This window comes from Conger conger, chromosome 19, assembly GCF_963514075.1.
Source record: "Conger conger chromosome 19, fConCon1.1, whole genome shotgun sequence".
Lineage (NCBI taxonomy): Eukaryota > Metazoa > Chordata > Actinopteri > Anguilliformes > Congridae > Conger > Conger conger.
Window position 1 is genome coordinate 3191692 of NC_083778.1, and position 15111 is coordinate 3206802.

The window sequence follows — 15111 nt, forward strand, 5'->3', positions numbered from 1 at the left end:
CACGACAAAGTCACCTGGCTTGCTTTGATTTGACAATACTTGGCCGCTTCCGCCCCAATAGGATCCAGATAATTAATGTTAATTATGTTAATATAATAATATAATATAATGATAATAATGTTAATTACTCCTGGAACCAACCATGGACCAAACCCAAAGTCAAGTGGGTGAGCTATGTGACCTTTACGTTCCTGATACATAGGTCATCAAGGTTGGTTTTTTTGGAACGTTTGTAATGTCACAAGAGTCGCATTTGTGAGTCTTGTCAGCCCATACTTAGAAGTGCAGATGGAAAAGGGCCTCGTAGCTGGTGGAGATTGGGAAGGGAGGGAGGCGATGGACAGCGAGAGAGTGGAGGTTGAGTTTGATGATGGAGTGGTGCTCTATGTCCGACATGTAGACCTCATCGTCAAGGACCGTCCCCTGGCCAGCAAGCCATGTCTTCTCAGTGGTGCGCGGCCTCCCCCACCGCCCGGCTTCCACACACCGTGAGGTCACCACATTCTCCGAGTTGGTCCCGCCAATCACAAATAGCCTGTCGGTCGCCCCCAGGAAGTACAGGCTGGGGATTTCGGCGTCGGTTCGGGTGAGGGTGGGGAGCAGTTCTGACCAGGAATCTGAGGGGGGAAAGCGCTGGTCTCAGACTCAGACATTGTAAGACGGATCTCGTTTCACGGATACTACCAAAGATAACTGGTGGTATACCTTGTCAGACATCATGTGCTGTTGCAACACTCCACCCCAAACTGGGAATTGAAAATCTCAGACAACAGCATAACCAACATACCATCACTTTATCTGGACTTTTGACCTCTGAACTTTACCCTGGATGATGTTTCAAGCGGATTTTTGATGTGACCAAAAAAATAAAATAAATCCTGAGCCAACTTTGATGTTCCAGGATTGAGTAAACTCTAGTCAGTGCACACAGTGCCTACTCGGTGCGTCATCCTTAAGTGGCCTGCGCTGTTACCTGCGTGGCTACTTCTGGAGCAGACGCCATTCTCATCCGCTCCAGCCTTTTGTGTCACTGTCATAATGATGGAAGTATGTAGAATTGGCTAGAGAACGACCGGTAAAAAACGTGGAAATATCTGAAATCAATTTTGTGGTACTAGAAATGCCATAATGCAGCTTAGTTACAAAGATTAAGTTTGGAGGAAAGAGTGTACTCTTAACATGTATTGCCACTCCCAGTAATACTGTGGGCACCATCATTCATTGGACCGTGACAAAGTGTTTTGGTTTTGGTTCTGTACTCTAGCACTTTGGGTTTGAAATGATGTAATGCAGACTGTTAGCTTTAATTGGAGGGTAATTGCATCCATTTCGGATGAACCGTTTAGAAATGACAGCACCTTTTGCACACAGTCCCCCATTTTAAGGTTCTGCAAGTATTTGTTGAATTGGCTTCAAAGATGTGTCGTTTGAATGTAGAAGAGAGCTGTTGATGTCTAGATTCTAGACTTTGCAGTTGCCTTCGGAGATTGTTGTTAGGCTGTGACAACATGAGGAAGACTGCAGTGTCGATGCAAATTAAGCTGGCCTTCATAAGGCTCAGGATCAATCAATCAATCAGGAACATTGCAAAAACCATGGGCATGTCCACGTCAACAGTTTGTAACAATTCTTGTTAATAATGACCCCATCATATTTCTTCCCCATTCTGACATTTGGTCTTAACAACAGCCAAACCTCTTGTCCACGCCTGCATGCCTTTATGCATTTAGTTGCTGCCACATGATTGGCTGATAAAATATTTGCATTAACAAGCTGGTGTACAGGTCTACCTAATAAATTGCTCACTGAGTGCATGTCAAAAACCCGGTAGACCGAGGAAGACAACTGTTGTGGATGACCAGGGAATGTGTTCCTCTATGGTGAAGAAAACCCCCAGGTCGTCTCCCCCTTGGTGTGTCGAATGTTCCCTGAGTAAGACGCCTCACCCCCAATTGCTCCCAACGAGCAAGTTGGTACCTTGCATGGCAATCAGTCACTGTGCGTGTTAGACTCTCCAGTAACCTCCCAGTTTATATACTTATTTATGTCTTTGCATAGTGTGTGTGAGAATGGGTGAATGAGAGGCATCAATTGTACAGCGCTTTGGATAAAAGTGCTATACAAATGCGGTCCATTTACCATTTTCAATCATTTTAGCACCACCAAGTTTACATGACATTATATTATTGCCATTTGGCAGACGCTCTTATCCAGAGCGATGTACAGTTGATTAGACTAAGCAGGAGACAATCCTTCCCTGGAGCAATGCAGGGTTAAGGCCTTGCTCAAGGGCCCTACGGCTGTGCGGATCTTATTGTGGCTACACCGGGAGTAGAACCACTGACCTTGCGGGTCCCAGTCATTAACCTTAACCACTACGCTACAGGGTCATGTACCTTAACCACTACGCTACAGGGTCATGTACCTTCACCACTACGCTACAGGGTAATTTACCTTAACCACTACGCTACAGGGTCATGTACCTTAACCACTACGCTACAGGGTCATGTACCTTAACCACTACGCTACAGGGTCATGTACCTTAACCACTACGCTACAGGGTCATGTACCTTAACCACTACGCTACAGGGTCATGTACCTTAACCACTACGCTACAGGGTCATGTACCTTAACCACTACGCTACAGGGTCATGTACCTTAACCACTACGCTACAGGGTCATGTACCTTAACCACTACGCTACAGGGTCATGTACCTAAACCACTACGCTACAGGGTCATGTACCTTAACCACTACGCTACAGGGTCATGTACCTTAACCACTACACAACAGGCCGCCCCTAATTTACCTCGTCTGACGTCGTACTGCAGCACAAGCTTCTCCCCGGTCCTCTGGAGCGTCCCCATCACGTAGACGCAGTGCCCCAGGGCGGCGGCCAGCGGGATGTCGTGGGAGAGCGACATGGCGAAGCGGAGGTCGCCGAGCGGCAGGGAGGAGACGAAGGCCCAGGAGTCGGCCCAGGGGTCGTAACGCTCCACGGCGGCGAAGAGCGCCGTGCTGCAGTCCGGAGTCACCAGCGAGTCCAGATACCAGCCGCCCACGGCGAACACCCGGCCCTCACACACGGCCGTGCTGAAGTGCCGTCTGCACTGCGAGGGGACAGAGCGCAGGGCTCACCCCTTTCAGTCCCAAACCGCCGCAAAAACCCCCTTTCTACCAGCCGAAATGACTGCTGTGCGATTGGTTTGAGTCCCTAGTAAAACCCAACCCCAAGTCAAAACCCCTTGGGATTTGGGTGTAAATAGTAAATAGTTTTGGTATGATTCAGCAGCTCTGCAGTGATGCTCTCACCATAGTGGGACCTCCATTTAAAAAAAAACATGTCAGGTTGGGACATGAAATAAAATGTAATGGATTTACAGTCCATAAAGGACAATAGGGACAATTTTCAGATTTGTGAATTACGTTTCAGTGACTTTTTTGTCTCATGCATTGACTTGCGTGGCGGTTGAGCCCCGGGTCGGAGGAGTCCCCCCCCTTACCTTGATGAGCGGTGCGGTGGAAGCCCAGCTGTGGGTCAAGGGGTTGTATCTGAAGGAGGCCATCTTAAACTCGTACCCGCGCCCGACCTTGTGCCTGTAGCCCCCGATGAGGTAGAGGTAGTTGTGCAGCACGGCGGTGGTGAAGCACCACTTGTCTGCGGCAAACGGGAGCGGGGCCTCCGCCCGCCACCCCTCCCCCGCCAGACTGTAGAGACGCCGGGCGGCCTCCGTCTCCGAGCGGCTCCCTGAGGCCAGGTTCTCCTTCCTCAGTCCGCACAGCCGCCGGGCCCCGCACAGCCGGAGCCCCGCCAGCTCCTCCCGCTCGCCAGGCTCCAAGCGGGCGGTCAGGGGGCCCAGCTCCAGCAGGTTCCTGCTCAGGTACCCCTGCACTGTCTCCTGCATCTCCAGGCAGCCGATCTCCCGGGCGAAGGCCAGGTGGGCCTCGCAGTTCTCCGGGGTTAAGACGCTGGAGAGACGGCTGAGGCACTCTGACACAAAGGCGTGCGCCAGCAGGTAGCTGCCCATCTGTTTGTGAAAAGCTAGCTTCTTTTTGTGAATATTTTTATATTTTTTACTTATTACACGTATAGGGTAATGATAACTCGCTGTTCTTGCCTTGCGTAAGTAAACAGCAAGCATGTGAAGCTGAGCATCTCATTATTGTAACAGATCACTATCCACTACCCCTAAGTGGATTATTTATATCCACACCTATAAATACCTATAAATAACACACCTTTGCTGGTAGAAAGCATTGGTCATTGGTACAAAAACGTAACAAGAATTGGTAGATGCTATTTGCCTGTACTTCCTAACTCCCTGTGGGTGTTTGCCAAGGTTGTAGAACCCTGTTGTTGGAGATCTACCGCCCTTCTCATTTGCAGCTTCATGAGATCTCTACCTCAAATGAGGTGTGCTTTGTTAGGGTTAGAGTAAAAACCTACAGGACGGTAGATCTCCAGGAACAGAGTTCGACTGCCCTGGTATTCGCCTAGAGCTAGCCAAGAAGTCTCCACCAGTCACCGTTGATGTTGTCTACCAACATACAATAGAGCTAGCCAAGAGTCTGCACCAGTCACCATTGATGTTGTCTACCAACATACAATATGACTGGAGGAGCTACTCAGCCCCTCCTTTATCACCCGGCGGGAGTGTGTGAGGGAGGGGAGTGTAGGGGAGGGGAGTGTAGGGGAGGGCAGGCCCACCTGGAGGTGCAGTCCCAGCTCCCCGTCGGGCACACTGAAACGGCCGGAGAAGATGAACTGCAGCAGGTTGTGGAGGACACGAGCGGGCACGTGATCCAGGTGAACCAGCCTCTCCGTGGTCTCCCTCATGCTGCTCCGCGACAGGGCCCTGAAGTACTCACTCGCCTCCGCCAGCCGGCCCAGCTCCGCCTCCAGGCCGCCGGAGAGGAAGAGCAGTCAGGGGCTGAACCTCGTGGATTCACTCAACAAGCGTGGCTATTCTACAGGCACGACGACGCTTAACCCTTTCAGTCCCAAGTGTGCCAAACGGCAGTCGTGTGTAACTACCGTAAAATCCCATATGGCGCACTCAACCTTTTACCTCATCAACCAGTCAAAATGACTGCTGTACTATTGATTTGAGCCTCTGTTAAAACCCTTATTTTTCTCTGCTTTCTCAATTTTCTCAAAACCCCTTGGGATTTCGGCCAAGACACTTCATATTTGCCTTGGGACTTAAACCACATACACTCAGTGAAATGTTTGATTTAAAAATGATTATTAAAAAAATTTACATTTAAATTTTACATTTTCTGTCACAAAGTTGCTTTACAGAGTAGCAAAAAACCCTAGAACAAGAATAGGGTTTCCTCTGCAAATCATAGCATCTCTGGTGCTTACTTGGAAAGCGTGTGTACTGGTCTGCACTGTGACCCTGGGCCCATCTCCGCAGGAGAAGATTCTGGATGCCACGTCAGTTTGCCAGAGCTCAGATTTCCTGTGTTCACTGTGGTCAGCACCCCGACCTTCGGGGTCCAATGTCCAGCGCCGAAAAACCCACCGCACCCATTCTGAGCCGTATTTAAGCCACGCGGTGAAACCTAGCAGCAGCAGCGAGAACCACTCTCTCAGAATATTCATCTTCATTCCTGTTTTAGGCTTTAAAAAAATATATATTTACTTGTCTGTCCCCTCCTTAGTTGTAAACACGATCGCAGCAGAACATAATTGATGGATAAAGGATTATGTCGCATTAGCTGATTATCCATTTCTTTGAGCTATTGTAGTGGGCATGGAGGAGTTGCAAGACCAGAAGCCGTTACTGTAGAAAAAAAAAGCTTTTTAGCACTTGTAACTTTCAGAAAGCAGATATTTTGGCCCCTTTCATTTTGTTGCATTGACGTAGTTCACAGTATGAAAAGTTTACAGTATGCACGGGAGTTCTTCGGAGAAATGTAAAGGAACAGAAAATTTGCCGACAAGTTAAGCAGGCGGTAAACGCTTTAACATACAACATACAAGGTTGCAGTCCAACTGTGCCCTCATGCTCCTTGGGAGAGGTTAGGTCATAAGAACTTCCAAACAAACTGCAAAAGCAAGCAAGTTCCGTGGCCCCATGTTAAGGTGCCAGTCTTGGGAGAAACGCCCGCAGCGGGGGGTAAATCCAGCTTTCAAAACGTCACGTATCAGCCTCCACTTCCCTTCTAGAAAATGTGTTTCTGCGCTCTTAATGCGGCGATGCGTTTTGAGCAGACCGTCTATTTTAAGCGACACGGTCGCTCTGCTGCCCGACACACGACACCGCATCCCCGTCTCAAATCTCCGCATAGCCCGGGGAGCCCAATGGGAGCCCGCTGTGTGTGTGTGAGCAAGCCCCATCGCAGGGCTCTCCACCATTCCCACATTACCAGCAGAAACACCCCCTGACAGCGAGGGGCCAGACCGGCCATCTGACAGCCAACCGAGGTGCTCCAGTGAATTTTAGGAAGTGTCCAGTTTCCCAGTATGCAAATCAACTCCAATTATTTCCAGCAGTATCTGACAGCGTAGCCCTTAGGGGCTTCCACACACTACTTGCATGATCCACATTTATTTCCTCTTAACCTCAGCATGCGTTCTGTTACCCCTTGCTTTGATTTAAGAGAAAGTCTGAGGTACTTCATTATAATAGTCTTCAGATGCCTCAAATGCTCTGGTGAAATAATATCTGTATTAAGTCTGAGGTACTTCATTATAATAGTCTTCAGATGCCTCAAATGCTCTGGTGAAATAATATCTGTATTTCTGCATTTCAGAATATGTCAATGAGTAGGGCAGATTGCCCTTAACCCTTCTATTATGTTAAGATTTTATGACAGGTTTTACATTTGGGGTCAAATTGAGCCCAAAAGTTGAAATAAACACAAAAATATTGGAATAAAAAATTGCCTTCTTATTCTCTCCCAAATTACTAGCATTTTATCCATAAATATGAAAAAGGGAACAGGAAGGTTCCTGTATGGGAAAGTGCCACCAGAATCATTCACAAAGAAATCAGAGAAAAAAGAAAAATGGTTGTATATTTTCTTCCATTTTTTACATTATTGGCATTTGGCAGACGCTCTTATCCAGAGCGACGTACAGTTGATTAGACTAAGCAGGAGACAATCCTCCCCTGGAGCAATGCAGGATTAAGGGCCTTGCTCAAGGGCCCAACAGCTGTGTGGATCTTATGGTGGCTACACCGGGATTAGAACCACCGACCTTGTGTGTCCCAGTCATTTACCTTAACCACTATGCTACAGGCCGCCCTTTTACAGTTACAGAGGGTCAAAATAACACTGCTCAACACATTTGGATGCCAAGTTCGTACCGGACTTCGCATATCAATATGTTTGTTGCATTTTTACTATTTAATCCCCCAAATTTGAAATTGAGGAAAAAAAAAAAAAAAGAAAAAAAAAGATGTCAAACACTGAATAGGGTCAGATTGACTCCAAACATAATAGGAGGGTTAATTAAGCTGCTTGCACATGTTCAGCGTAAAAATGGCCGACACGGCATCAAACCATTGTTTTTCTATGGAGCGCTGATGCCCGAATAGGCTGCAACAGCAAACCTGGTGTAGTGCACAACCCAAATTTGGGGCTGAGCAACAATGCTCAAAGTTCAAATCATTTGAACTTCCACCTGGATTGCTGCTGCCCGTTCATGGCTTGTCCAGTCACATTACAGCTCTGTCTGACGCAGGTAGACGTAACCATGGAAACGGTTCCTTCTGTATACATGTATATATTCTTGTATACTTCTCCTGGATGGATGAAGCGCGGTTTCAACAGCTTGTGTCCCTCGGTCTCTCGTGTAGCCCCAGCATTACATGGCATTGTTGGCATTAAAAAAAAAATATATATATATATATATATAATTCAGAATAACAGATGACTGCCATTTCAGTTTTTGCTTTTTAGGGATTAATAAAAATAAATAAAAAAATTCCACAAACATGGCACATGGCACTAAACTAAAAAAATGTATGACAAATAAACTTATATTAATTTCAGGTAACAACCTGCAAAACTGACAGGAGTTTTGAATGAATCAATGAGACATTGAGAGATTTCTTCTGTTTTATCAGATGTGAACACAATGAAACAGATTATGAAAAAGCAATGTTAAAGAGAATGCACAAACAAAATTCATATTAGTTACCACTGAGTGTATTTCCACAAGATAGCTCAAGACGTACAGTCCAGCATTCATCAAATGTGCACAATGCAGTGGTGCAAGTTAAGGGTACAATAGGTAAGATTTTTGTGTTAAAACATTGTTACAAGACCATTGTCAATCCCTTCCTATCATTGAAATAGGCTCACTGACATGTTGACTCACCCTCTGCCTGTGTTTATAGTCCTTAAATTCGGGTTTCAAAATATACAGTTGACGGACCGGCACTCTGGACCAAAACATTGTAGAGCTGTGCAATAATTCAAGCTCATTGGTTGAAAATGGGTTCCAAATGCCACAGCCAATGGTGTGGGGGGGTTTCAACATCAGCGCGTTCACAGAGAAGGGGGAGAGATAAAGTGTTGTGGTTTGAGGGTGTTTGTTGCTGCAATTCCTCTCTTGACGGTTAGAAGTCTGAAATTACCTATCGTAACTTGAACCTATGACAAGCAGAGGAAAGTTCAGAGCAACAGTTTAAAGTGTACTGTAAATACTGGCAAATTCTAACCACACTTTTCTTTGTTTTCACAACTGTGCAGTCCTTCTCCCACCAGCAAAGAGAGAATGATTTATGCTACATTTCATTACATTACAGGCATTTAGCAGACGCTCTTATCCAGAGCGACGTACAATGAACCCTTGACTTACATCAACTTACCAACTAGCATACCACGGTTAGCAGCTAGAATACCCTGAGTACACAATAACTATAAGTGCTATTATAATCTATGGCATGCACAAGGCTAATCATGGTGTTACGGTAGGGAGGGAAAGGTACAGCCTGAAGAGATGAATCTTCGGTCTGCATTTGAAAGTGGTCAAAGACTCTGACTTCTGACATCCACAGGAAGGTCATTCCACCACTGTGGGGCCAGACCATACAGCAGTCGTGACCGAGAAGTGCAGGTGCAACAAGGGGGAGGTGCCAGGTGTTCCCGAAGCAGAGGAGTGGAGGGATCTGGCTGATGGACAGGTATGTAGAATAACTATACCAACATGTTGATATGTTCTGGCTTTTCGGAGAATGGCTGCGTTGTCAGTCATGTGGGGGCACCCTGTGGCCTACTGCCTAAAGTGCTCGACTGGGACCTGGAAGGTTGTTGGTCTGCACAGCTGTTGGGCCCTTGAGCAAGGCCCTTTAACCTTGCATTGTTCCAAGAGGGATTGTCCTCTGCTTAGTCTAATCTAATCATCTAATGTCACTTTGGGTAAAAGCATCAGCAAAATAACTATGTAAATGTAATGTCAGTAGGTGTGTTTATTTTAACCGGTGGGTAAAAGGGAGTATGTTTTTTTTGTTTTTGTTTTTGTGAGTATATGCTTGTCGACACTGTTGTTTCTTGGAATTCCCAACGATTGCAAAAGTTGAATCTTAGCACCAGGACGGCGGTACAATGCGTGAAAAAGCAAACGGAGCTGGTGCAATTGCAAAAGAAGTGATTCAACCTCAGACAGTGAGAGAAGGAGACAGTATTTAAACATGTATTTTGGCTTGAAGTATATGTCGAATAATCCTGAAAATCAGAAGGAAAACATTTGATGGATAAACGTCTTGTGAGGGGTATTCCAAATCTAACCCATGACTGCTGGACACAGACTGCTCTGAGCCTTGCTGGGTGTGTTGGGGGTGTAGCCTGAATAAATAATGACGTAGGCCTATGCTTTTTTTGTACTTCATCAGTTTGCTGAACTTGTTGACGTGAGCTTCTCAGATAAACGTCTGCCCCAGGACCTGATCCACAGAGCGGGCATGAAGTCATGGTTTATTATCTGTAGTAAACGTGTGTCCAACCAGTTACCTTCCCTGGGTTTTATTTTTCTGCAAATGTTGTTACAGTTTTTTACAATCGTTTTCACACTTGTCTCAATACCATGTCCACTTTTTCAAAACTCTTCACACAGTGTGCTTTTGAAACACACACCTGAGCACATCAGTTAACCTTTGGTGCAAAATGCACTTCAACCACCAAAACACTTAATATTTCACCCAAAAGTGACTCATGCTGCCATAACTATAGCATATGCTTTCTCACATAAGACTACTTTGTCACTCAATGTTCAATAAACCACAAAACACAAACAACTTGGAGCATTGCTAAATACATATATTATGTGTTTCCCTTTCCTCAATTTTTGCATCCACAAATATTTCAAGCCAAGCAGCTAAAGAAACTTTTGATCTGTTGGTTTGCCTCTCACAATAGATCTCATGACTGAGTGTGGTAAATTTACAGTAAACTGTAAATGAATGAATGTTTTACTATATTGGAAACCCAGAATAACAATGTTTACTGTTTAATGTAAAACAATATATGCTAAAGAAACAAATCACAAAAGCAACAGTATTCTTCAGAGGGTTTACAGTATTTTGACATTTCTTCTCACAGCGCAATATACTGTAGTTCAGAAAAGAAAAATACAATACAATCAATTACTCAAAATACATTACAATCAATAACAAATACATACCAAAAAGCAATATTTTCACTATATGCAGTAATTTGCACATATATTGTCTGCCTATCAGTATCAAAAGTCTACTGTTGGCCTGGCCCATTCATCCTGTCCTCTGCATTTGGCCATAGATTTTCATCAACATCACTCCGAATGTTATCTCTTGCTATACACCGAGGAAAACATCTTTTTGTGTGCCTTATCCAGCCCTGGATGTGTTCCACTGTTATGTCCATACACCCAGCAGCCATTGCATCTAGAAGTGACATCAGTTCATGTGGATGGTGGTCCTAAACCTTCACATATACCTTCATAAACTTCATTTTGGTACCTGAGTTCCTTGACAGCCTCAGAGTTCCTGTCAAAGGGGACAGTGTACAACTGTTTCATCCTGATCTGATGATTCTGTAGCACTCTTGAAATGGTTGTAGTGCTTACACTGACAATGTTTGGAAATATGTTCTTGTCTGCGATTATGTTGTTGCGTATTTCTCTTAGCCTGATGCTGTTGTTGACAATGATCATCCCAACTATTGTATCCTCCTGTTGAGGCGTAAACATTCTTCCCCTTCCCCCTGTGTGACTGTGTGAGGTAACCGCTGGGTCCTGTAGTGAGTCAAATGTGCACTGATACATCTGCTTTTTCTGGAGACTTCTCAAATCACAGTACTGCTGTAATATACACATCAATTGAACTCCTTCAGTCAGAATGCTGTAAATACTGTATCGTACCTGTTGGTTTGCCTGAAAATCCTCACTATTGAAGCCACTGTGGATCTAGACAATTTTGGTTGAACCCTCAACCTGCTTCCCTCAGGGACAGACCATGATTTACCACATGATCAATGACTGTGGCTCTGATTTCATCAGACACAACTGTTCTTGCTCTTCCATGACATCTTCTTCCTCTACCTCTGGCTGCATCCATTTTCCCCACCAAGGCTAAAGAATGCAAATGCTAATCCAAAGGTGGCCCCTTTTGTATATGTGGTAACGGGGCACAAACAACAAACACCTGGGTAGGTTGTTCACTGAAATGACAGCCAGGTGTTTCTACAGTACATATACAGCAGTAATAGTGGAAAAATCTCTTCAGTGACAACTACATCTATATTTACCCTATATACATGCACATTTCAATGCAAGTATGATCACTTTTGTATAGATGGTAATAAGGCTGCAAACAAAAGAGAAATGAATAAACTGAATAAACTTTCTGCTCAAATCAGAATGATCTGTCTTACGTATTTCAAGCATATAGTTTCATTTTTCTGCCAAAATGCAGCATATTTTCTTCCACAATGATCAGAATTTTATTTGGTTTTGAACTGAAAGTTAACTGTTTTGAACAGAGTATCTAAATGTCTGCAAAATTTGCTGTATTTGTACAAACTTATGCTGGTAGTGAACACTGACTGAGAGAGGTATTCATGAATTTTGGAAGAAGTGGTGATTGAATGCCTTTAGTATGAAAGCAATGCAAAAATATCCACAGTTTAGTTCACATAGTCTAATGATATGGTGAATGTGTTAAGTGTTTTGAAAAAGTGGACATGGTATTGAGACAAGTGTGAAAACGATTGTAAAAAACTGTAATACCTTGGTCAGCCACTCGATTTAGCGTCTCACCCCCAGCCTATTCGAGGGTGAAGTCAGGACCATGAACGCCCCCCCTCGTCGGCAGCCAGCCACGTGTAGGTGTAGAGCCCTACGATGGTCACCACGGCTCGAATCCGCCCTTTGCCAAACCATGACATAAATAATAGAAACTATTTCCTTGTAGAATTGTCCCATAATCATGTTTGTTGTGTCATTAGATCTCCAGCTCCATTTCACTATGGATAGGAAATCCTTTCTGCCATCATTCTACTTAATAGTTATCTCACATTACAATGAAGGTATTTGGCTTTGTCCCCCTACTGTTCACTCTTAACAATATGGTATATGCAATTTGTTTTAAGTACATTGTTTTTAATGGCTGTTATTGTAACTTTGTAAATGTTTTTAAAATTTTTGAATTTTATTGTTTAAAATTGTTAAAATTAGGGATATGTTACGGCCCCCTGCTCTGTGCTACTTATTCTGCCGTTACTTCACAGGTGCCTTGTTGGCGGAGTACCGGGTCGTTTGTGCAATTGGGAGCACCTGTGACCAGATGTTAAAATGTGCCTGACTCTTGTCTGAAGGGGGGAACTCTCTGCCCACATACCTGTTGGTTCTTTTTGGGTTTGCATCAGACAACACTGCTTCAGCATACTTTTCACACATCCACTCACTTACACTTCACTTACTTCAAATAAATTTGACCTTGTTTTCTAAATGCGTCAGTGTGCGTCTCCCTTTTTGTCACGGCCACTGAGCCAGGTCGTGACAGATAATGAAGTACATAATTTAATATCTTCTAATCCAGACAAGCTTTACATTCAAATTAATAATATCAAGCAGGAAATAAAATGAAAGGCAGGCAGCTGGTTGGATGTTGCGTAAAAGTTTTTATGGAAACTGAAGGAGAACAATATTTACAACTTGTCTACTATTCATGCACACAGATACAGACAACAATTGTCAAAATATCCACTCACTGAGAACTTTATTAGGAACACCTGCACACCTACTTAGTCATGCGATTACCTAATCGTGGCAGCAGCGCAATGCATAAAATCATGCAGATATGGGTCAGGAGCTTCAGTTAATGTTCATATCAACCAATAGTGATTTTGACTGTGGCATGATTGTTGGTGCTCTTGAGTGCTCTTGAGTTTACTCAGAATGGTGCGAAAAACAAACAAACATTCAGTGATCGGCAGTTCTGCAGACGGAAATGGCTTGAGGATGAGTGAGGTAATGGAGAAGGGCCAGACTGGTCTAAGCTGACAGGAAGGTGACAGTAATGCAAATAACTGCACATATCAGTGAACAGATCTCTGAACACACAATGCGTCAAACCTCTAAGTGGATAGACTACAGCAGCAGAAGACCTAATACGTCTAATAAATACCCAATAAAGTGAGTGTATATTTTCAAATAGAACATGCAAAATATGTAACTGAGGTGAAGGGTATAGCTTATTAAAGTACAGAACCGTATGAACATATTTACACTTACACAATGAGGCAACATAAAAGTAGTACAGTAGTATGTATGTGAAAATAGCAGTGCATAACAATATGTGGAAAGTTCCACATTAGATGTAGAACTGACATTACATCACTACTGACATTAGATCAATGATTGCAATTTATTACATACACAAAAAAAGATTACAATGTTATATACAGTGCCATCTGTAATGTTTAGGACAAAGACATATTTTTATTTGGCTCTGTTCTCCACAATTTTAGATTTGTAATCAAAAATGCATATTCTCAGCAAATATTGAAGGGCATGTTTACAGACTTTGGTTTCACCATATTGAAATTACAGTGTGTTTTATATATAGTAACAATAAACATCATATTTTTCTCTGCTTTTTCTTGCCTTTGGTTTGTATTATTGTTGGCATTAAACATGAGGGCCAGAATGTCCAAATTCCAATGAATGTCAAGGAAGCCATTATGAGACTGAAAAATTAAAATAAAAAGTCTGTAATGTCTGCTTTGTTATGCCAAACCTTAGGTGTAACAAAATCAACTGTTTGGAACAGCATTAAGGAGAGAGAACATGTAATGGGGCATAGGGCATGGCAAGTCAAGTAAGACCTCTACAGCTGATAGCTGAAGAATTCTCATCATAATGAAGAAAAATCCCAAACATGTGTCCAACCGATCAGAAACACCCTTCAGGAGGCAGGCGTGGATGTGTCAGAGACTACTGTCCACAAAAGACCACAGTCATGTCTCAGTGGGTCACAGACTTCACAGAAAATATGCAGTAAACATGACTGTAATTTACATCACATAAATATGTCCCAAACATTATGGTGCCCTGAAATGGGGGATTATGTATAAAAAGTGCTGTCATGTCTACATGGTGAAACCAGAATGCATAAAAATACCCTTTAATAAAATATGAGAACTTGCACTTTGAATCGTTTGTTTATGAATATAAAATTGTGGTGTACTGAGCTAAATTAATGTTTTTATCCCAAGCATTACGGAGGGCATTGCATATTACAATTCTTATGAACATATAAACACAACAACAGCAACAAAAATATCAACGAATAACTATATATTGTTGTTTGTAACAATATTAGCATGGTGGATATGCATAGGTATTAAAGGAGACTGGGCTTGGGACTGGGGCAGTTGGAATAGCCAGGGCAGGAGGGAAGGTGAAGGCTGGGTCTCCTGAAGTACTGGTATTGTTCCGATTTTGCCAAGGACTTCACAGACCTCTTCGGAAGTACATCTGTGCCTACCTGGGAGAAAATATAGACGCCTCCACATGCTGATCACCTGGAGATATCAAAGTAACATTAGTTATCAAATGTATGAAAGTAACCAAGAGACCTGTACTAATTATACTGTGTGCCTAATTATACTGCAA

The 15111-nt window shown here is 43.6% G+C and overlaps 1 protein-coding gene across 1 annotated transcript; it reads right to left on the bottom strand.

Moving 5' to 3' along the window:
- Positions 1-276: 276 nt before the first annotated feature.
- On the bottom strand, positions 277-6184 carry LOC133118966 (kelch-like protein 15). Its single transcript, XM_061229316.1, has 5 exons — positions 5368-6184; positions 4708-4896; positions 3503-4027; positions 2809-3109; positions 277-617 (listed from the first exon to the last, which is right to left on the bottom strand). Exons 1-5 carry the CDS (start codon positions 5611-5613, stop codon positions 277-279), a joined length of 1602 nt encoding a protein of 533 aa, XP_061085300.1. The 5' UTR covers positions 5614-6184.
- Between the last annotated feature and the right edge of the window lie 8927 nt (positions 6185-15111).

What these genes read in the sequence shown, in the direction of transcription:
- LOC133118966 (XM_061229316.1), bottom strand. Translation starts at nt 5,613, where the DNA reads ATGAAGATGAATATTCTGAGAGAGTGGTTCTCGCTGCTGCTGCTAGGT. An exon ending in CCAGTACACACGCTTTCCAA is followed by an intron (nt 4,897 to 5,367) that starts GTAAGCACCAGA and finishes GGCGGCCTGGAG; the next exon opens with GCGGAGCTGGGCCGGCTGGC. An exon ending in GCAGTACGACGTCAGACGAG is followed by an intron (nt 618 to 2,808) that starts GTAAATTAGGGG and finishes TTCCCCCCTCAG; the next exon opens with ATTCCTGGTCAGAACTGCTC.